The following is a 22452-nucleotide window of genomic DNA, read 5'->3' on the forward strand; positions in this document are numbered from 1 at the left end:
ACAATGTACAAAGTAATATATAGTATCGTAATTGTATAGTAAACATATAGCAGTGTGATACACATTAGGGTTGGTAGAATAATACATAGTGTTATATTAAAATGTATAAGGTATAGGGTGGTTTATAGCAATACAGTATATAATTTAATGTTGGGTTTGTCTATGGCAGTATATAGTACGGTGTAGACTCGTGTGATGTAAGAGAACAAAGTTTAGATGGAAGCATATTATATAATTTTTACGACGTAGAATTGTAATGTATTACTTACTGTTAGTAACTCAGCTTATTGTAGAGTATAGTAAGTATACTGATGATGCTATGTAGTTTATACTTTAGTTGTTTATGTAGTTTATACTTTCGTTTTTTACGTGGTTGTTTAGCAACTGCAGCTACATACTATTAACATTCCTCTCCTTTGTTAATGCTGCTAATCCTGCATAATGCACGGGCATAATATTAATTTGAAACCCCCCCCGCCCACCTCCTACGCATTTTCCATATGCAAAATTCTTCTTGATATGCAAATTATTTTGTCTAGGCGCTCTTCTTCCCACCTCCCCCCCTCCAACCCAGCTTAAATATACGCTCCAAGCTTGGTGGTGTTTCATTCTTCACCTGAGGACGGCTGCTTGCGTTGTAGCCGAAACATCGTGAGAATTATTTTATTATGTTTTATTTTTATTATTTTATTACTTCCCTTCTACGTGACTTTACCGAAAGAACCAAGAAGATGAATCCCTGCAGTCACGAAAGCTTTAAATCGAAATACAAAAATCAGTTGCGTTTTACATTTGAGATTCATGCAAAATACAGGGTGCTTAAAAAAAATGGTAACACTTAGATTCCAAATGGGACTATCGTTTTTGATGTGTAGTGAGTCCAACTGAGTGGCAGACGTTCTTTAGAGGCAACACATTTATTTGTAACATTAACACGTAACACAAAGGGGTAACTGCCCCTTCACCAGATACAGCCTAGGGTGGTGGCCACCCAGCTAACTACACTATGCGGAGGAGTTACAGCGACAAAGGGTTTCACCCTCACTCGGGTCCCGACCACGTGTTGATGCCTGTAGAGCTTCAGCTTGTAGAATGCAGCGACCCCGTCCCTCTCAGGGACCCACCTTATATCCTCCCGGGTCGGGGCTGCTCCGCCCTTGGCCCCGCCCACCTCGAGCGTTCTAGCGCTCTCTCTCTCTCGAGAGAGAGAGAGCTCTCCCCGGACACGTGATCACCCCCTAGCCCCCCCCCCCCCACCTGGGGGCCTCTCTGTGGACACTCCGGATCACGTGTCTACGGGGTCAACCAGTGTGCCATGACCCGGGGCAACCCTGGCCCTGGGCTGACACTCTCCCACTCCCCCTTGTGGAAGCCTGCACTACACGCTGTGCGTGGTGCCTGCGCTATCCCAGCGCACACCAAGCCCCGCTGGGGCGGGTGCTACGCCTGTCTACGGGGTGTACCCGATGACAGTGCATCGCGCGCCATGGCCCTCTCGGGCCGGCACCATACAGTGACATCCCTGATGTCACTACAGATGGATAAAAGAACGGATAATGCACTGTAACATGATAACAAATGTATGTTAATAGCTTCAAAAATTCAGAGTCTCCACTTGTTCGCCATCATTGTCAACGCATAGCTGGAATCTTCCCCAGGTGGTCTCCAGAGCCTGGAGGCACATTTCTTCTGGTTTTGTTGCAAATTTCTCTGAAGTGTTAACATTTTTTTAGAGCATCCTGTATTAGCTAAACATCGCAACACTGCCAACAAAAAAATGTCCTTGCAAATCGCTCGCCAGGAATCACAGCAGCAATAGCAACCGCAGCATCGCCCTCCATCACCTACTGCGATGATAACTCGGCAGGACCCTCCTGAGAGGAGAGGAGAGCCTTGGGACTCCGTGAGCCTTTCCCCGGGGTACACAAAGCTGCGTTCCGCCTGTAGCCGCGGTGGAATCCGCGGTCCGTGCGCGGCTTGTTTTGGTCTGATAAACTTCTTCGTAAAGGGGATTTGTACACGCAATACGTTCGTGATACTTGATTGATGTTGGGAGTTCTTGTTGTATGTATGTATGTTGAACTTCTTTCGCACCGTACGCAGCCAACCGTGCTAATCGGAGGTGCGGGGACATGGGGGCAGGAGATACGGAGGGGGCATGGGGGCAGGAGATACGGGGACAGGGAGTCTTTCACAAATACAATTATAATTCTCATTCCCCACATCACTTTTATATAGTTGCTGCCCAAAACGTAATGCGGCCAGCAACAAACAGCACAATAAAAGTTGTAATTGACACGATACAACGTGTGTCTTTGGATAAGAAGCGATGAAAGGGAATTCCCCAGTGGAGCAGTGAGGTTCAAGCAGGAAGAGAAGTGAGGTGATCTCCAGTGTGGTGAGTAGGTGAGTGTGTTGTTGTGACCTGCAGTGTGGTGAGTGGGTGGGTGTGTTGTTGTGACCTGCAGTGTGGTGAGTGGGTGGGTGAGTGTTGTGACCTGCAATGTGGTGAGTGGGTGAGTGGGTGGGTGTGTTGTTTTGACCTGCAGTGTGGTGAGTGGGAGGTGAGTGTTGTTGCGATCTGCAGTGTGGTGAGTGGGTGGGTGTGTTGTTGTGACCTGCAGTGTGGTGAGTGGGTGGGTGAGTGTTGTTGTGACCTGCAATGTGGTGAGTGGGTGAGTGGGTGGGTGTGTTGTTTTGACCTGCAGTGTGGTGAGTGGGAGGTGAGTGTTGTTGCGATCTGCAGTGTGGTGAGTGGGTGAGTTGTTGTGACCTGCAGTGTAGTGAGTGGGTGGGTGAGTTGTTGTGACCTGCAGTGTGGTGAGTGGGTGGGTGAGTATTGTTGTGACCTGCATCGTGGTGAGTGGGTGAGTGTGTTGTGACCTGCAGTGTGGTGAGTTGGTGAGTGTGTTGTGACCTGCATCGTGGTGAGTCGGTGAGCGAGTGTTGTGACCTGCAGAGTGGTGAATGAGTGGGTAGACCAAGTCCTCAACACGGCTGATGGAATCGACGAGTGATTCCAAGGGAACGGTAATTAACAAGTGATGATCAATTGAAAAACATACCAAGCACCCGGAGAGAACCCACGCGTGAGAGGGAGCTACCTTGTATCCCGTACAAATGGAATAGTGGAGAGATTCATCCACAATTTGTGCTCCGCCGGCTTCTCCTGGCACGCCAGGGTATGGCTACCTCCTCGATGCCCACACGTGGCAGGGAGTTTCACGACATTGCTGTGATCCACCAAGCCTCGCTGCTGCCTCCACATCGCTGAACTGCTCCAGTCGCGTGGCCAACACCGCTATTGCTGAGCGGAGGCTGGGCATATTCCCTATGGCGTGAGAGGACTATTTGTCTTCTCGCTTTCGGCCTTCAGAAGCGCCAGGCTTGATATGAAACGATCGCGTCATTATTTGCCCTAATGCACGAATGAGTGATTAGCTCGAAAGAATGAGTTATTGGCTGGAGTGAACGGGTGAGTTCCTGACGTGAATGCTCATTTGGCTGGAACAAATGAGTTGTTTGACACAAGTGAATAAACTAAGCAATGTTTTACTTTACCAGGTAAGGTTCACAAAGCTATGCAGCTCTTGATTCAAAAGCTCAACGAAGTGGCTTATCGCGTGGGCATTCATATCAGCCAAATACTGTTTCTAAATGTGGAGGGGGAAACCGGAGGACCCGGAGAAAAATCCACGCAAACTCCAAATACAGGAATTCCTCAATATACGAACATTCGATTTACGAACTTTCAGAGATACGAACAAATCTGGTCCGTATGTCCGGCTGCCTGTTTGGACCGAGAGTTGTAAGCTCATTCGCCGCGCAATAGATGGCGGTGGTGGCATCTACATCTGCAGAATGTGTTGAACCAGTGGCATCTTTCATCTACAGAACATAAATAACCAGTGGCATCCATATCTACTGGTGGTTATACAACTTTTAAAGCCATTCCCCGTGTTTAGTGTTCACGCCGTACAACACGTTTGGAATCGACAGGAGTTCAAAGTTGGACAAATCGACTTACGAACAGACCTCTGGAACCTAACTCGTTCGTAAGTAGAGTCCCTTTCCACAGGCGTAATAGTAGGGGTCAAACCCGCGATCTTAATGACACCAGGCGAGGTAGTTCACATCTCTCCCCACCGTGGTGTTAATGCGTTACCGATGCGAATGAATTACGGGAATGACTTCATTACTGGCGGAGAATTAGCGAAGTTCCTTGACATCGTGAAAAAGTTATTGAAACGATGGAATAGAAAAATTAACGAGTCACGTGACAGGACTCGCAGGCCCCGCCCACCGCTCTCAGGTCCCGCCCCTCCACTCTCGCGCATGCGCAGTCGCGGCGGACGCGGTGCTCGAACCTTTGAGAGGCGAGGGGGATTTGAGACCCCCCCCGCCCGCGTCAGAGGCGAGGGGAGACCCCGGAGAGACCCCCAGCGTGAGAGGAGAGACCCCCAGCGTGAGAGAGAAGACCCCGGCGAGGGAGGAGAGACCCCGGCGAGACCCTGGCGAGACCCCCAGCGTGAGAGAAGACCCCGCGCCGAGCGGTGAGTACATCCACAGCGAGGCTCTGCGGTGGCGGTGTGGTGGTGGTGGTGTGTGTTGTGTTGTGTGTTGTGGGTGAGTGGTTGTATTGTGCTTGCAGTATGGAGGAGGCTCGTGAAGGACCCTGCTACTGGGGCAGTTTGAGGCAACAATGGAACGCGGAGGAGCGACGCTCACAACAACGAGCGGAGCTTGCCGGGCGGATAAAATGTGTCAAGTTGACTAAGTAGTGGGGTCCAGCTGGTGTGGATCTGCCGGTCATTTCAGTCGGTCAACCCATGGCACCTGCTGGGTCAGTCCCGAGACCTTCCTGTCAGCGAGCTTTCGATACTTGACGTGGCCTAAAAGGGCACCTGGCCTGGCACAGGCGTCGTGGTGACATCACCGTCAGTTAGTGGCGAATGGCTGTTGCTGTTATTGTGGTGTGGGGTGTATGGTTGTAGTGTGGTGTGTGTCTGGTTGTAGGGTAGTGGTTGTGGTTGTAGTGTGGTGTGTGTGTTGTGTGGTTGTAGTGTGGTGTGTGTCTGGTTGTAGGGTAGTGGTTGTGGTTGTAGTGTGGTGTGTGTGTTGTGTGGTTGTAGTGTGGTGTGTGTCTGGTTGTAGGGTAGTGGTTGTGTGTGGTGAGTGTGGTTGTAGTGTGTTTTAGATAAAACGGTAAAAACCTATTACTATATTTTGCCACTGGTAAAGGAGGTCTCATAATGTAAATGCTTACCCCGAGCTCTCAATACTCTGATAGTGTGCTGTCTTTGAGTTGTACGCCTTTTGGCGTCATCTGGTCCAACACCAATGGAGACTAGGCTCTAAGAAAAGCTGTCTCGGGTGTGGACCAATCAACTTCAAGGACAGTGCATATCATTATCAGAGTTGTTTCTTTTTGTTTGCATTTTGACTGCTGATGGATTGGTGTTGAGAGAGTGGAGTAGTTTCCATACCTGACCAACTCCGGTTTGGCAGCGGTCTCCAAAATCAGTCGAGCGGCGTTATCTGTTTGTCAGCTGCGTATACCCGGTCTGTCACTCCAATACGAAGCCGCAGGTCTTCTCGGCTAAAGTTTATTCCCTTCCTCTCCCTCTATGCTTGGGAAACGTGGACCCCCCCCCCCCTCCCCCCCACTGAAGGAACATTTGCCCCGTTTTGGAACATTCAGACTGGCCTGCCAATGATCCCTTCTGGGCTTAACTAGGCTGGAATGTGTGAGGAGCTCGCAGATCCTTAAAAGTTCTGGACGCAGTCCCATCGGTGAGCTCCTCCAGCAGGCGAGGCTGCGTTGGCTGGTGTCACGTAGCCCACATGCCCAGCCACCGCATGCCCAAGCAGCTTCTGTTTGGCCGGATAGAGGGGGCTAAATTGGCGCGGCACGGGCCATGATGCGGTACCGGAGGATGTGGAGCTGATTGGACTTGGCGTTGACTGGTACCAGGGGTGTCAAGATCGGCCTCTATGAAGGAGGCCCGTGAAGGACGCTGCTACTTGGGCAGTTGGAGGCAGTCGCCCTCCAACAACAGAGGAGCGATGCTCGCAACGAGCGGAGCGCCATGCGGCTTAAACACTGCGAGTTGGCACAGCGGGGGGGGGGGGGGGGGGGCACAGGTGGTGCATCCGTCAGTCATCTTAGTTAAACCCCGAAACTCGTGGGTCTGACTCGTGACCTGCCTTTGACGCTTCGCGCAGCGTCAAGGGTACACCTAGACTGGCACAAGCACCGTGATGACATCACCGCGACATAGCTAAGCGGGGCCGAGACGTGCGGTCTATTCCGCATTGGCGGCCCCAGCTTGGTCCTCCTGGCCGGGTGGTGAGTGGCTGGAGAAGCGCACACCGCACTCCCCGCGCGCTGGACGGGACAGGTCATTGGCCTGGCAGACGAGACGGCGCGAGAAAATCCGGCCAGACGTGTTTGACCCGCTTCTACTGCTGCTGCTACTGCAGCTGTAGCAGCAGCACCTGGTGCAGCAGCGGTAGCTATAGCAGCTGCAGCAACTGTAGGGGCGGCTGTAGCAGTAGCAGCATCTGTAGCACCCGCAGAATCTGTAGCACCCGCAGAATCTGTAGCAGCAGCAGAATATGTATCAGCAGCAGCATCTATAACAGCAGCAACAGCTGTAGCAGAAACAGCATCTGTAACAGCAACAGCATCTGTAACAGCAGCAACAGCTGTAGCAGCAACAGCTGTAGCAGCAGCGGCTGTGGTTCTTGGCCAAGGTGAGCGCAGGGCCTCGGCACGGGAGCAGCCTCGTGCGTGAGAGCCCCCAGTGGGGAAGCGTGCGTAACCTTGAACTGGCACCCAATCGCTTATAAGAAAACAATTGGGTCAAAAAAAAGTGGTAAAACTATATATATAGGTTGTCAAGTGGGGATCGGCATTGCGGTGAAAGTTTTTTAAAACTGTAGCACAATGGATTTGATATGTAACAATATTTTTTACATATCCCATTGGCCACACAGCGTTCTTTCTGTGAGTGCAACATATCTACAGCAGGCATTGGTTATAACAAAACTGTGGGCCAGTTTCGGCACTTACTGTCTCATCAGCAGAGTTTGGCAAGGCGGACTGCTGAAATCGGTAGCGTTGGCAAAGCTTGGCATCGAGTTCATCGCGGTGCAAACGTGGAGGAGAGGAGTTGTCGGAAGCGGGAACTCAGGGCAACGGCTGCGTCGCCTGTGCCATGGCGACCCGGCAGCCCGCTCCCTCGGTTGTTCGACTTATTTCACACCGTACATAGCCAACCATAGTTGTGAGTGCATGCACAGAGAGGTATTCACGGCATTTACGCCACGCTCGGTTTGGTGCTGCCAAGCAAACGGAAATTTTCAGCTCTTGACGTTCGTCCCGTTGATCGTGGGCGCAATCCAACGAGAAAATAACTCGTGGTCGCCAACACTGCATTGCTCCGCTGTTTAAAGGACTGCTTTGTAATTAAGACGGTTCTTAAACAACGTGGGACTTGTACCGGTTTGCTTGGCCCGTTCCTGTCCCAAGAGTCTGTTGACTCTTTTTTGACGAGAGAGTCCTGTGCTCTGGTGTTTGTCCTGTTTCATATTCTTAGGTTTTTTCGGCAAAGTCACGTAGGTAAAAAAAAAATTGTCCTGTTTGTTTATGAGTGAATTGACGCGGGGCGGTGTTGCTGTGAGTGGACACAGAAGGGTAAGGAGTCCAGCTCCTGTTTGACCGTCTCCTGGCGCCTCGCCTCCCTCTGGGTTTGGAGTCTCACGGCCAGAATGTAATTTTCAGCTGGCTCTTTCCAGAAAGTATTTCCACACCCGGCACACTGCATCCTGTAAACTTCGCGATTTGACTCTCCCTAGACGGTGCAAATCAATTGCGATCTCGCGGTCGACCAGCGACCCGTAAAATATTCAATGAGAAATCCAGGCCGGCTTAAGAGCACGGTAATCTGTGTGTGATCCACCAACCCAGCCTCTCAAGACACCAGGATTGCAAGCATGTGTGTGCCGTCACACCGCTGCCCTCATCCAGCAGCAGATCGACACGATGTACATTTACAGGCAATGCAACGTTTTACCCGCTCAGGAAGAAAGCCACACCGGTTAATGTGAGGAGGGCGATACTTTGGTTATAAGCTAAGTCTATTTACTCTGCGTCTCCAGGGAGACCAGTGAGCCCCGCAAATGAGGAGACGTCACTGAACCACCACGAGATTACCACGATGGAAACCTCCTTGCCGGCACCTCGTCGACCGTAGGTGGGTGCCTTGCTCGCGCTGTGGCTCCTCATCACACGAGCGCGCGCGGAGAGAAAATGGTGCTCTTGAGTCTTTGTTCAGTTTTTCTCCACGAGCGCTGCCGGTGGAGAGATCGGCCGCGCCATGCGCACGCGTTCCACCGATGGTCGTCCTATAAGGTAGGCTCGCTCTCGCCACGGGAACTTGGAATTTCAACCGCGGGGTCAGGGCTGTGAACGAGAGAGGAGCGCCGACGCCTCGGCGCTCGTTTGAGCCCGCCGGTGACCGCGGGAGTCGATTTTAACGTTTGGTAATAAAAAAAAGCCCGACGTGCTTCAGGGCCCCGCGCCGCGCGTGCTGCTGCCACTGCTGTCACGGATCGTTCATTGACTTTGATTAATCCTCTGCGGCGCATTAACCGCGGCGCATGATTAATGCCGATAAACAGACTCGCCTGGACTTGCGCTGCTCGTTAAAAGCCGTAGAGCTAACGAGCTGGCGGATACTTGGCGCGGCCGTGAAAGGGCAAGGGCTCTTCGTGGCGCCCTGTAATGCGTGCGCGGTTCAGTTTCCGCGTGACCTTGGCGGCATTGCCCCACCGAGTGGCGTGGTCATCGTCTTCACGTCGCGAACACTCACACCAACAGCGCGGTGAGAGGAATGATGAGGGGAATGGTGAGGGGGGGTGGTGAGGGGGGTGGTGAGGAGGGCGGCGAGGAGGGCGGCGAGGGAGTGGGTGGTTAGGGCGCCGCGGTAATTAGCTGTTAACTACCTCGCCTGGTATGCAGAAGGTCGTGGGTTTGATGCTGAACCTGACGTCTGTTGTATATTTGGAGTTTGCGTGCTCTCCCCTTGGTCACGTGGATTTTTCTCCGGTTCCTCCGGTTTTACTCTCGACATTTAGACTCAACATGTGTTTGGAGTATTTTGGTGCTATACATTTCCACATGATAACTCACTTTTTTGATAAAATAAAAAAAATAGTTTAGTTTAGAGGAGAGCGGTGAGAGGGACGGTGAGGAAAGCGGTGAGGGTGGCGCTGAGCGGTGTAGGGCACGGTGTCGGGAGTGATGGACGGACCCTGGCTGATGCTCACGATGAGGCTGCTGCTGCTGCTGTTGACTTGGCCACACGCTACCGTCCCCGGCGTCATGCTCCTGGCCGTGTCGTGGCGGCGCCGCGCCGTATTCGCTGCGCCCGCTGCCCTCTTGGCTCCCAGGGGGAAACCACGGATGTGAACGTCTCCAGAACTGGACGCACCTCCCGTGGATATCCCTTGATGCACGAGAGCAGCAATAATTATCGCTAATGATAAACACAATGCTAAATAATCGTTGGCGCGCCTTGTGAGAGAATGTTAGTCACAAAATAAATGAACCAAGAATCCTCTGCCTCCCCGTGTCTGTCTCTCAAAATACAATTCTCAGAGTAGTATTTTCTCACATCTCCGCGGTAACACGGCATTCCGGGAGTTTTTTTTTTAAGCAAGTCTAACTCTGGTGATGAGGCACTGAATGTTGAAACTGGTCCACAGTCTGCTTGCATTGAACCCAGTGCTGCTGAGAAGATGTGCTCCTAGAAGACCGTTTGGCTAACGGGATGTGGAACAAAAATATGCCCACGTTGTTTGTGAAGGGGGCGTGCTGTCCACTTGTTTATTTATGATTACTACAAGCGGTAAAGTATGGTCAAACAGCCCATATCTGTGACCAACACGGCTTCGGGGAGGCTGTCTTCCAGCAGTTTAATTGACAAAAGGGCTGTTGATTATTATTGTTAATTAATTATCGTGCATATAGAGCGGATAGCTCAAGTGCTGAGAGAGGGCAGATGATGGGAGATGGAAAGCAAAGCTTGGCTCAAGGCGAGAACAAAGGCACGGCTCCGAGAAGGAGAGGGCGAGAATGAGAGGAGCGAAATCGCAGGCGAGGGAGGAGGCAGATCCATTGAAAGCAGAAACAATGAGGGCAGGAGTCGAATGAATGAAGCGATTGCCAGAGACAAAGAAATCCGAGCAAAAGTCGGTGAGCAAGACAGAGTGCAAAACGCTCGTTTCACGAGAGAGACAAAAGGAGAGGATGAGACCGGAGGGCAGATATAAGCGTGGGTCACGTGCCAGAGCTCTGCGGATATCGCAACATTAACGATGTCCACCGAGGAGCTTTGAAATCGATTCACCTGCCGGCGCAAGGTGAATTATTACATCGTGGGATCGCGCGAGGTGGTGGTGCTGGTGGTGGATTGACCGTGGGAGCTGTGATTGGGTACCACGTGGGAGAGGTAGAGCACCATAGCCTGTGGAGCAGTCGGCGCGATTGTGCTGGGGCCCACAGCCCTGAGGAGCACTGGGGCCCAGCTACGACAAGGGAGGGCAGATTCCACAGTGGACCCCATTTCATTCCTTGCCCTTGGGGCCCTTGCCAAGCACGCTGCTGTGGGTCTGTGCTTTAGAGGGAGTGTGAATTGGAGGCCGTGAGCCTGTGCTGTAGAGGGAGTGTGGATCAGAGGCCGTAGGTCTGTGCTGCAGAGTGAGTGTGATTCGGAGGTCGTGGGTCTGTGCTGTAGAGGGAGTCATTGTACTTTGTGATCTCACAAAGTGCAAATAAATACAAACATTGTAACACATTTAACAAACATGCTTTGTCGATTTTCGTCCCGTTAAGTGAAGGGCGGATGGGGATGAATCGATGGCCGAGCGCGCCATTGACCTGGGTTCGATCCCCGCTCACAGGCGAGCGATATTCTCCCTTGCTGATCCTTGACCTCGCCCCGTTCTGCTGCATCAGCCCTCACAGACCGGCGCAGTGAAGTACGATCAACAACAGCTGAGAGGCGTGGGTGGGGGGAGGCCTTCGTCCAGCAGGGGGTTGGCATCGGCTGTTTAACAATGCACGGGCAAATCCATCCATCAAGGCCCCGATTGCCCCACTCCTGCCGTGGTATAACAGGTTCAGATTTGAATCCATCACGTGCAATTGAGACTCTGCATCAGCAACGCGTTGCCACACGTTTACTGAACGCAGGGGAACCCCTTTCGTGGTGCTCCGTGGACCAGTTCACGGGCGCACGAACAAACCGGCTGGCTCAGCGGTAGAGGGCGAGGGGCTCGCAATCGGAGGATGTGAGCTCAGCCCATGATTCCTCCATCAGGTTAATTAAAAGTCAAAACGCAAGTCTGTGTGCTGCTGCTGCATCCACACCTCACCGCCCGGGGAGCGTGCAGTCCTTCCGCTTGCTCCTACATTGAGCCTCCATGATGTTGATGTTGATGACGATGGTGATGATAACGGTGACGACGATGATGGTCAGTATGACAATGGAAATGACGATGTTGGTGATGATAGTGATGATAATGACGACGATGGTGACGACATTAATGGGGACGGTGATGATAATGGTAACGATGGTGGTGATGACGATGACGGTGGCCTTAGCACTGAGCTGCAGCGCACAACCAGGAATGCCGCGGACGTTTCCCTCCCCCGACTTGTGTTGAGGATGAAAACGGAAGTGAGGAATCGGGGACAGGATTATCGCGGATGTCTCTGGGAACCTGAAAACAGCCGCAGATACCCGAGCGAGCGCCAGGCAGCCATGCCGCAAGACACACGCCGCGGGCGTTGGCGCGGAGCCGGGTTCGGATTTTTGGGCAGGTGCCACTCCCAGAGGAGTCCACAACTCGTCCTCCGACTCGGCTCCTCGCCCCCTGTCGTGCATCACCGTCTTAAAAAACAAGTTAATACCTCAGTGGGCTTTGCCTGGTAAGATGGGGAGGGTTTAGTTGTATTTGTTTGGGTGATTTGTTTACCTTTATTGTACTTTGCACTCTTATCGTGTTTTTGTACTGTTTGTTGTTGTAACGGTCTTGCCCCATACCCTTACTGGACATCTGTGAGAAAGAGCTTTATAGCTCATCGGATTGCTCCAGTACGACTAAATATTCTGATTCTGAATAAACGCTCGATTCCCGGCTGGTGTCGGGCTTGCGAAAAGCAAACAGCTTCTAGCTCAGTGCCTTTTCCCCCCGCGAGGCCGCCTCCAGATCTGGACTTGTGTGGCCGCTACCGAGAATACCAATCGTGACGAGCGGAGAGCGGCTCCTCTGCACCCCCCCCCAGCCTTCCCCCCCTCCCTTCTCCCTTCCCCCTTCCTCGCCATTTCATCTCTGACTTCATTCACCCCGGCCAGGCTCCTCGGCTGTAGAGTGAGCACCTCGCAGTTTTAAGGTTGCGAGTTCAAATCCTGGTTGGGGGTTGACCTTGGCCAATCGTCCCTCCAGGGTCGGTACAATCAGTACCACTACGTGGTGGGGGTGGGGGGGGGAAGTCAACAGTGGTTGTCCTACGGAGAGACTCGCCCCTACCATATGAATGTGTAGTTTACGCAGCGAGCTCAGGGCTGTAGGCAGGGGTCGATCACCAACGGCCGCGCCTTGACCTTCACCAACAGTTCACAGCCCGTGTTGACTCCCGAGAGAAGGCTCGACCCCGTGGGAGCCATGTTGGATGTGCGATTTAGTCTTTTTTTTTTGCTTCAGCGTTGGGGGGGGGGGGGAAGAAGGCGTGAGGAGCAGCTGCAGTCACGCAAAAGACAAACACCCCCCATATAGCCACACAGGCTGTTAGGGCAAGTGCTGTTAGCGAGTAGCGCCTGTGAAGGGTGGGGAGGGGGGTGATGTGGCCAGCACCACGCCCAACCACACCTTTGTCTCTCCATTGCTGATGTTCACACACCGCATCTGGTGCTGATTTGAGGCTGAGTCGAACTAGCGGAGGCCCCAGATATCCATCAGTGATGTTAGCCATGACCGGGAATCGAACTCGGGTTGCGCGGTTGGTAGTGCGCTGCGATCACGACTGCGCCTCCGTTCCCCGCACAGAAAGACACACGGACAGGCTCACCCACACGGATCACGGTGCCCTAGCGAGTGCGTTTCCATGACTACGCGATGTAAATTTCCCCCCTTGTGTCGCCGTGGCAACGGGCTCGGCCAGAGCTTCAATTCCGTCAGGTTCAGTGACCCGGAACATATTTAGGCACCCAGCACACCACGTCCAGGATACCTTTCGTCGCTGCTGCCGTGGTTGTTGTTACCGCGTCCGGCACACTGCATCAATCATACCACTCAATTTGGCCGTGGCTATGGTGGGGGGTGGGGTTTGTAGGTTGCTTGAAGGTGTCGGTGCGCGCTGGCGGTTTTTCTAATGACATCGGTATTTTTGAGCACATTTCAGATCCCGAGATGTCCAGCCTCCCGAGTCAGCAGTCGCGTGGCGTGCCATTATTTGTTGGGCGGTTTATTTTCGGATCCGTTGAGCGTTTTATATCTGGGCCGCGATGCGTGCGTGCGCATAACCCGCGGTCGTGAGAGTGGCCATCGCCCGCGGGCTGCACTGTTCACTCCACTCTGGGGACCCCCCTTGCGTCTCCGCGTGGCCACGGCAGGGGAGGTGTCGGCCGCGAGCTCGCGCGCCATGCGGAGAAGGAGAGCCGCCGTTTCCTCACCGATTCGTTCCTCTTAGTTCAACAACGGTCATGATAGCATTCATCGCTTAAATTCTTTAGTTATGGGAAGTCGCACGCAGTTCTTCAATCGTGGCAGGGCTGCGTTGTAGCTTTGAAACCTTGTTTGTTATACCAGTGCCCCAATCGATGGTCCCGGAACACTCGACCCAGCCGCCTCCACGAGGTTACCAAGAGAGAGAGGTCACATGTCCACGCCGCTCATCGACACGTTGTTAGTAAGGCACCTGTTTCATGTTGTGTTTTATTGCTTTCCCACCGCAACGTGGCACCGACGTACCCTGCGCACTTTCAACATTTTCCCTGCACAGTATCCACGCTGCAGCCTGCACTCCCCCACCCACAAAAAGACCCTGGGGGATGGGGCGGGGGGTGCATGACCCGCACGTTGACAACCGCTGCGTTAAAATGACACTGAAGCAGCTGGGTTGAGTTGAACGCCGGGCGAATAACGGTGCGCACGGACACACGGACAGGGGCGACGGCACCGCGCGGCAACGCATAAGCAGCAGCGCCATCAAGCTACGCCGTTGCCCGTGGCGTGAGCGAGTTGAGCAGACGAGTGACCGGCTCGGAGCCAGCGCCGTAGTCGAGGGGTCCCGGGCTGCGGACGCGCGCTCAGCTGCGCGTCGCTGAGCGGGCCACGCCATTCCCGCCCACGCCGCGATAGCGTTCGGGCGGTGCTTCGCGGAGGCCAAGGACCGTCCATGACCCCGGGGCGGCACCTGTTCATTCGGCCGCTCGTTCTCCGCGGCCCGAGCGGCGCTCGTTGCGTGACGCTGCATTCTCACGACGCGCCAGCCCTCGGCGATTCGACGAGCGTGGTTTGGTCTCTCGGTGCGCTGTGCTGATTGCTGCCGCCGAGGGTAAAAGTGACAGCTTTTTGTTAATCCCATCTGCCGTTCGACGCGCGCCCAATCCCTTGGCCAATGGGGGGCGGCGACGCCGAACCGCTCAATAAACGACGGTTGGAGCCGTTGGAGAGATAAGGCGGCGGAGGAGGCGGCGGCGTGCGAACCGCGACCGTACTGCGCACGGTGAGGGGCGCCATCAGCTGCTGAACACCGTCTACGCGGAGAGGCTGCCGCCTCCTCCTCCTCCTCGCAGTGCGAGCCCAACCGCTGCTGCGTTGTGGGCCCCTCGTCCGGCCCTGCTGGTACTATGCGCGCTGCGTCCTCCACGTCAGGCTCCGCCGCCCGGTGGGGGTCCGAGCGGAGCGGCCCCGGCTCGGCCAGGAGGGCAAACGTCGGCACGGGAGCGCGCGGCGCCGCCGCTGCCCATTGATTCGTTTTTTGTCGAGGCTGAGACACAAAGGCCTCCGCGTCCTGTCGCCGCTCCCCATTGAGCAAGGTTATTACCTTCGTCATACGGAAAAGTGCGTGGGGATTTAGAGAATGCGTGGGAATGCGAGAGGCGAGCGTGGAGCACGGAGCACACCCCCCCCCCCCCTCTGCGTTCCGTGAGCTTTGTTCGTGGCCGCACTCGCCACCGGGAAACCGTGCCGGATTTTTTGTTTTTTTTACAGGATAAAAAAAAATCTCTGCTTTTGCGTTGCGCCGGAGCACTCGCAGGAGGCCGCGTCTTATTATAGCGCGTGCCGCCCGCCCCGTACGGCTATAAATACACTGCCGGGCGCAGACGCACGGCGGCACACCGCGCCGTCTCGCTCCTCTGCTCCGCGCGCTCGCAGCACAGGCAGTGTCAGCGACGGGCGTCGGTGCCGGCGGAACAGCGAGGCCTGGCTGTAAAATGGTGGGTGCGACGGCAGCCTCCCGCAGGTGTCACAGGAGACTGGCGAGAAAGAGAGATTGTTGTCGTGGCGGCGGTGGCGGCGGTGGTGGGTGGGTGGGAGGGGAGCGCTTGAATGAGTGGGTTAGTGAGAGTGTGAGCGAGCGAGTGGGTGAGTAGAATGATGGACGATTGCGTGAGTGGTGCTGTGCGATACGAGGAGGGATTTTGTCTGAAATGGAGGCGTGAGCTGTTGTGATGCAGATTTCCATGGCAGTGGAGAGGGAAGGTGGTTATATTATGTACAGTGTGGGATCTGCTCCCAGGGTTAAGGGGTCAGGCGTTAAGCATTGCCTGGTTAAGCCAGAATGAGGCTGCTCCTGGCTGAAGCTTCATCGTAATAATGGAGGTGGCTTTCAAACATGAAATTAACAGCCATGAGCACGCCACTGCTGGAAGGAGACGTTTCCAAGCATACACCATCTCTTACAGCTGTGCGATGCAGCAGTCCACTTGGCTCCTGCACATGTGCTAATTTTATCGCTCCATCTGCGTTGAGACGTTCGCTAAGCAGAGGGTGCCACGGAAAACCAGGAACCAGGGGAGGAAGCGGCTTGGCAGTGGCCTTTGCCTGCCCGTGTCTGGTTCCTCCCGTCCCTGTCGAGGGCGGAGGGGCTGCACAATGGCCTCATCTCGGGAGGTGGGATCCGGTTTCTTATCCGCACGTTGGCCCTGAGTCAGGTGTCTGGTTCACGGGGACGACGCAGGGGCGGGGGAGCCCTGCCCCTTGGATCGGCCTAGACCACGTCGCGTTCGCAGTCGTAGAACCCGAGACGCCAGCGCCATGGTGTAACGGTCGGCACACCGATCCCTGCAATGCCGAGGTCACTGGTTCAATCTTCAATCTACCAGGGGCGACAGTTAAAGCAAATAGTGCCCCTCCAATTAGCATGGCTACATTACGGTGCGAAAGAAGTTCAATGTACAAGTTTCACAAATCTCCCCCACTCCTCCCCCGCGCCTCACCTCCACCCAGCAGTGTAAACGGGTAGTTGCTTGGCAGATCACGTGTGGTGGGGGTAAAGTGTGGGTACTCCTTCCACCTCTTCCGAGGCGCCTGGCTGGCGTCTGCTCTGAGGAGGGCTTCCCCGTGGCTCTGTCGAGGCCACTCCAGCCGCAGTGTCGCCTTGCACCCCACGGCATCGCTTTGAGCTGAGGCCGCGAAAGGCAGAGGAGGCGGAGGTGAGAACGCAGAGGGACGCAAGCAGATCACAGCACAGGAGCGGCAGGAGGAGCAGCAGGGTGCGGCAGCGGCAGCATGGGCAGCAGGAGGAGCAGGGAGCAGCAGGGATAGCAGGAGCAACAGTGTCAGCAGGGAGCAGCAGGGGCAGGAGGGAGCAGAAGGGGCAGCAGGAGGATGTGATTGCTGCTCCTGTGCCTTGAACCCGGCGACCCGAGCTCAGTTTCCGCTCACGGCCAACATCGGTGATGAATGATATCTGCACCGGTCCTGGGCCTACCCTGGGTCAACTCGGCATTGGACAGGCAAAAGGGCTGTGTGCTTACGTTTGTTGTATTTGACTGCGTGTTGTGGAATGCCCCAGCTCTTACCTGGTGCCTGATGAAATAATTGAGTGTGCTGCCCGGTGTGTGTGTTTACACTTCTGTCGATTATTAACGGCACAGCAAATATTTAAATTACCCTGGCTACAGACACCGCCTTTGTTGTACACAAGGCCCTATGGTTGTAGTGAACCTCTTGCGTCTGTGTGTGTGTCTATGTGCGTGATCTGGTGAATGCTGCTCACTCAGAGGAGGGACTTTGTAGGATGAACGATGAGATTTATAAGGGGCACGGGGGGACCAATAAGGTCTGAATTGGTCTGTAATAAGGCAGGCACTGATAAGAGGTTGACAGGTATGATGTCGTTCGGGAAGCCTTCCAGGACAGTACTGTACTTGAATGTACATCGGGCACAGATACAATGGGAGGCTGATCGATGCCCTGGTGCGGTCTTCGAGGGATGGCTCCCGATTAGTCAACCACGTTCTGTATGCCGACGATCTGGTGATTGCTGCTCACTCAGAGAAGGAGTTGTAGGCGCTGCTGTTGAATCTCGAGTGTGCCAAAAAGAGGTGGGGCCTTACCATCAGCCCCACAAAACTAAGCACCTACTTGGGTATTTTGTCCCACCAAACACTCCACCCCCTCAGCTCCCCATTGGTGATAGAGCATTTGTCGAGAGAGTGGAGAGTTTCCTATACCTTGGCAGTGTGCTTATGACCGGCTCCGGTTTGACAGCAGAGGTCTCACTCCGAATCAGTCGGGTGGCATTGTTTTTTCATTGGCTGCGTAACGCTGTGTGGAAACTACATGGCCTGTCGCTCTACTGTTCTTGTGAAACGTGGACCCCTCGAATAGAACATCTGGGCCGGTTAGAAACATTCATCCTGGCATGCCTACAATCCATCCTGGGTTTAACCAGGCTGAATTGTGAGCTCACAAAGCCTTGAAATATCTGGCTACAATCTGATCAGTGTGCATCTCCGGCAGGCAAGGCTGCGCTGGCTGGGTCATGTAGCCCGCATGCCGAGCCACTGTATGCCCAAGCAGCTGCTAAACGGGCACTACCTGGGCTGGAGAAGAGATGCACTGATGTGGAGCTGAGTGGACTTGCCGACGACTGGTACCTGCGGTGTCAAGATCGGCGTCTATGGAGGAGGCTTGTGAAGAACGCTACTAGGTAGTTGCAGGCAGTCGCTCTTCAGCAACAGAGGGCAGAGCAGCGATGCTCACAACAACGATCGGAGTGCCAGGTGGCTAAAATACAGAAAGTTGGCACAGTAGGGGGTACAGCTGGTTCATCTACCAGTCATTTCAGTCAGTCCCAAGACCTCCTATTAGCGAGCCTTCGACACTTCACATGGCCTTAAAGTGCACCTGGCCTGGCACAGGCGCCATGGTGGCGTCACCATCACTTCGTGGCGAATTGTGGGTATTGGCTTGTGGGGAGCAGAAGTAACGGTTAGCGCGCTGTGCTACGAACCCGGCGACCCGAGTTTGATTCCAGCTCATGGCCAACACCGCTGACGATTATCTGAACCGGTCTTGGGCCTTCCCTAGGTTGACTCAGCTACAAATGAGTACCTGGTGCAGTGTGTAAACATTGCCATTAGGGAGATAAAGGTGGCCGGGCGTGGTGCTGGCCACCCACCCCCTCGTGAGCCGTGCCGAACTTCATAGGTGATCGCTTAACAGCACTTACCCCAACAGTCTGTTAAGGCTATACGGGAGATATTTGTCTTTATTTATGTGTCTGTGTGACTATGAGTGTTTGTGGAGAGCAGTGGTGTCGCGGTTAGCTTGCCGCGCTAGAAACCCAACTGCCCGAGTGCCAATTCCCGTTCACGGCCACCAACTCGTGACGATTATCTGAACCAGTTCTGGGCCTCCTCTAGGAGGCGCAGTGGTTATTTCAGCGCATTATGAAGACCCAGCAACCCGAATTCGATTCCCGCTCATGGCTAACACTGGTTATGAATATCTAGGGCCTCCACTGGGTCGACTCAGCCTCAAATTAGTATCTGGTGGGGTGTGCCAACGTTGCCACTAGGGAGACCAAGGCGGCCGGGCGTCGTGTTGGCCACCAACGCCCTCGTGCGCCTTACCGGCCTTCATAGGTGCTCGCTAACAGCATATTGGGGATCTTTGTTAGTGATGGAATGGGCTGCGTACTCTATTCAAGAGAGAAATAGATAAGCAGACAATGTATTTTATCTTCGATATATCTCTCCACATAAACATGAAGGGATATCTTACGCAGCCCACCCCCGCCGTCCCCACGGCTTTCTCGGAGTGCATAATGTAAGCAGCGTTGATTCATTATGGGCAAATTCTCTTGAGGTTTTAATAACGCGTTCACATGAGCAACAGTCAGCAAGTCAAAGGTCAAAGTGATTTTCTGCTCAAATGAGTAGCGATGCGGTGCTCCTGTCCTGATTACAGCCCTGAATCGGTGATGGAAATTCCACATTCATGTGGCGGAGGCAAGTTAATCCGTTGGACAACCACCGTTTGTTCACATTGTTATACAAACGCCGCAGCACCGTCGCTTTGGTCTCTTGGTGCGACTTGCTGGGGTCTCTGTTTGTGTGACTCGCTGGTCTCTCCGTTGTGCGCAGGCGCTAGAAGCCACTCGCTAATCGCCACCACCGCTCGCGGAGGAGGAGCAGCCGCCCATGGCCGTGACGGCAGCACGGGGAGCGGTGCGGAATTAGCGCCCCCCCCCCCACCGGTCGCTCAGCGGCCCCTCAACGACACGGAGCCGGAGAAAAACTCGCGCAAGCTCCCAGGCGCCATGGACCCCGCGCTGCCGTTGCGCATTCTTAACAAGGGGCCCGACTACTTCCGGCGTCCGGCCGACGAGCCGAGCAAAGCGCGCGTGAGCGCCGTGGAGCGGCTGGAGGCCGACAAGGCCAAGTACGTGAAGAGCAAGGAGGTGGTGAGCACCAAGCAGCAGCCCATCAAGCCGTGCGCGCCGGCGCGCCCACCGCTCTGCACGGCCGTGCGCCGCACCCATTCGCCGGCCCGCGCCGGCGGCGGGCAGGGACCGTCGACGGCGACTGCGTGCGGCGGCGGCCCTAGTGCCCTCGAGGCCCTCAACAATGCGCTCAACGCCGCGCTGCTGCTGCACCACGCCGACGGCGTGGACGGGGTCGGCTCGCGCGATGCCGCGGAGCGCCGCGCCAGGGACCCGGCCGGAGCGCCGACGTCGTTCCACTACAGCATGTGCGACCTGGCGGACGCATCGCCGGCCGGGCCAGGCCTCGCCGGGTCATCCTCGTCGCCGCGAGGGGGGGCGGCCGCCAGCATGATCGACGTGTTCAGCGCGGCGGCGGCGTGCTCCGGCGCCGGCGACGGGGTAAGGTGGGACGCGTCGATCGGCGCGCGGGCGACGGAACTCGGGCCGCGGTCGCAGCCCGGCGCGGGCCACCACCGCGACGGCGCCGTCGCCAGGCCACTGAGCGAGACGGCCTTCATGGGCCACATGGAGTGGCCGCGCGTGCTCTACGGCGGCGGGCAGCAGGATGCCAAGGACAAGGGTGGGCCGCCGACGCAAGCCGGCGCCGTCGGCGCGCAGGTCGGGTGTTCGCAGGCTGCGGCGGTCGCCCCGTCGCAGTGTCGCGCCACCCAGGCGAGGTCGTCCCAGTCGCACGGCACCGGCCTCACGCAGCGGCCACCTCCTCCCGCGCACGCGGGGCACCAGCCGCAGGCCGCCCACGCCGGTTACCCCGGCCACGGGGCGCCGCCCCCACACCCTCCTGCGTTCCCCTCCTACGCCTCCCCATGCCACGCACCCCACGGCTACGCCGCGCCAGGCGTCGCAGTTCGGCCTCGCGCCGGCACCAGAGCTCGCGGCGCCGGGCCCGGTGAATCAAGGCGGCGCCACGGAGAGAGGCGACGGGGCGCTCGGCGCGAAGCTGTGGGCGCGCGCCGGCGCGCTAGAGGCTTACCGCCGCTGGTGCGCCGAGTCGGTGCGCTCGCACCCCAACGGGGAGCAGCGCGGCGGTGGCGGTGGCGGCAGCCCCCTGGGGGGCGGCAACAACGTGGTGCGGCGCCTCTTCCAGGTGAGAGCTTCCCCCACACAGAGGTTCGTAGACTCGCATGGAGACCCACAGAGGGTCACAGTGGCTAGGAGATGTTAACTATCTCGCCCGGTATGCAGGAGGTCGTAGGTTTGAACCCAACCCTGACGCCTGCTCTATATTTGGCGTGTCTCTCTCCCCACGGTTGCGTGGATTTTTCCCCGAGTTCTCCGGTTTTTTCCTCCACATTTAGAATCAACATCACGCGTTTAGAGTATTCGTTGAGCAATCATTTGTGGGCAAGTCGTTTCTGAAAAAGAGCTATATTGCTCAGTGGCCCTGGATTTGATTCCTGATCCAGGCGGTTCTCCGTTTGGGTGATCTTTCCCTTTTCCGCGTGGGTTTCCTCCGGGTTTCCTGCTTTTCTCGCATAGATAAAACGAAAAAAATGCAATGCAAGCATCTCATTGGAGCAGGATCCTCCTGAATAATATTTTTCGGGTAAATAAGTAAAATCACCAAAGCCTGCCTCGTCCAATCCCCACCGACTGTGCTCTGCTGCCATTACCACGCCGTCACGCGATTGCCGAACCACTGTGACGACGCGCTCGCCCCGTCTGTGACGCGCTCGCCCCGTCTGTGACGCGCTCCCCGCGCCCCCCCCACGTCAGATGCTGGAGACCACGGAGCAGCAGATGTCTGCGGCGGCCAGCATGGCGCGCTTCTCGAACGGGGAGCCGCGCTGCGAGGCGGCGCCGCCCGGCGCGTCCCTCGAAGGCCTCCTGTCGCCCGACTCCACGCAGGTACGGGGCACAGAACCAAACGTCGGTTATCGTGGTGCCAACCGACGTGTGGCGGCACGAGCCGCGAGCACGTCGCAGAGCTGTGCGCCACGACCCGCGGCAACCCCCCCAGCGGACATTAGACCCTTGTTTCTAAACTATTTAAACTAAACTATTTTATTGTATTTGTTTACTTAAAACTTTCATGACGGCAGGAATTAATATTCTTTGGTTCTTTCGGTAAAGTCACGTAGATATAAAAATAATAATAAAAATAAAGTGAATAAAAAAACATTAATATAGAGTGTAGCCTGGTTATTTACCTTGGTGAGTGTACTGGCAGTCTACAATGTAGACTGTAGCCTGGTTTTTAAGCTTGGTATTGGCATTCTATAATGTACATGTAGCAATGGTTATAAAACTGAGTGAGCGTACTGCCAGTCTATAATGTAGACTGTAGCCTGGTTCTTAACCTGAGTGAGCATAACGGCAGTCTATAATGTAGACTTATTCTTGGTTCTTTCCGGAATGAAAAATGTAATTAAAGTAATAATGGTAAAATAATAATAAGGTAAAAAAAACACGACGTTTCGATC

At 55.1% G+C, this 22452-nt stretch overlaps 1 protein-coding gene across 1 annotated transcript in view; it reads left to right on the forward strand.

Moving 5' to 3' along the window:
- Window positions 1-4361: 4361 nt before the first annotated feature.
- Window positions 4362-22452, forward strand: part of LOC133344536 (protein FAM110B-like) — a 31458-nt gene continuing 13367 nt past the window's right edge. The window contains 4 exon segments of the mRNA XM_061554519.1: window positions 4362-4553; window positions 19671-20698; window positions 20700-21116; window positions 21746-21877. Coding sequence (XP_061410503.1) covers window positions 19847-20698; window positions 20700-21116; window positions 21746-21877 — 1401 coding nt within the window. The 5' untranslated portion in view covers window positions 4362-4553; window positions 19671-19846.

The sequence above is a fragment of the Lethenteron reissneri genome, chromosome 20, assembly GCF_015708825.2.
Source record: "Lethenteron reissneri isolate LAM-NWPU_2019-01 chromosome 20, ASM1570882v1, whole genome shotgun sequence".
NCBI lineage: Eukaryota > Metazoa > Chordata > Hyperoartia > Petromyzontiformes > Petromyzontidae > Lethenteron > Lethenteron reissneri.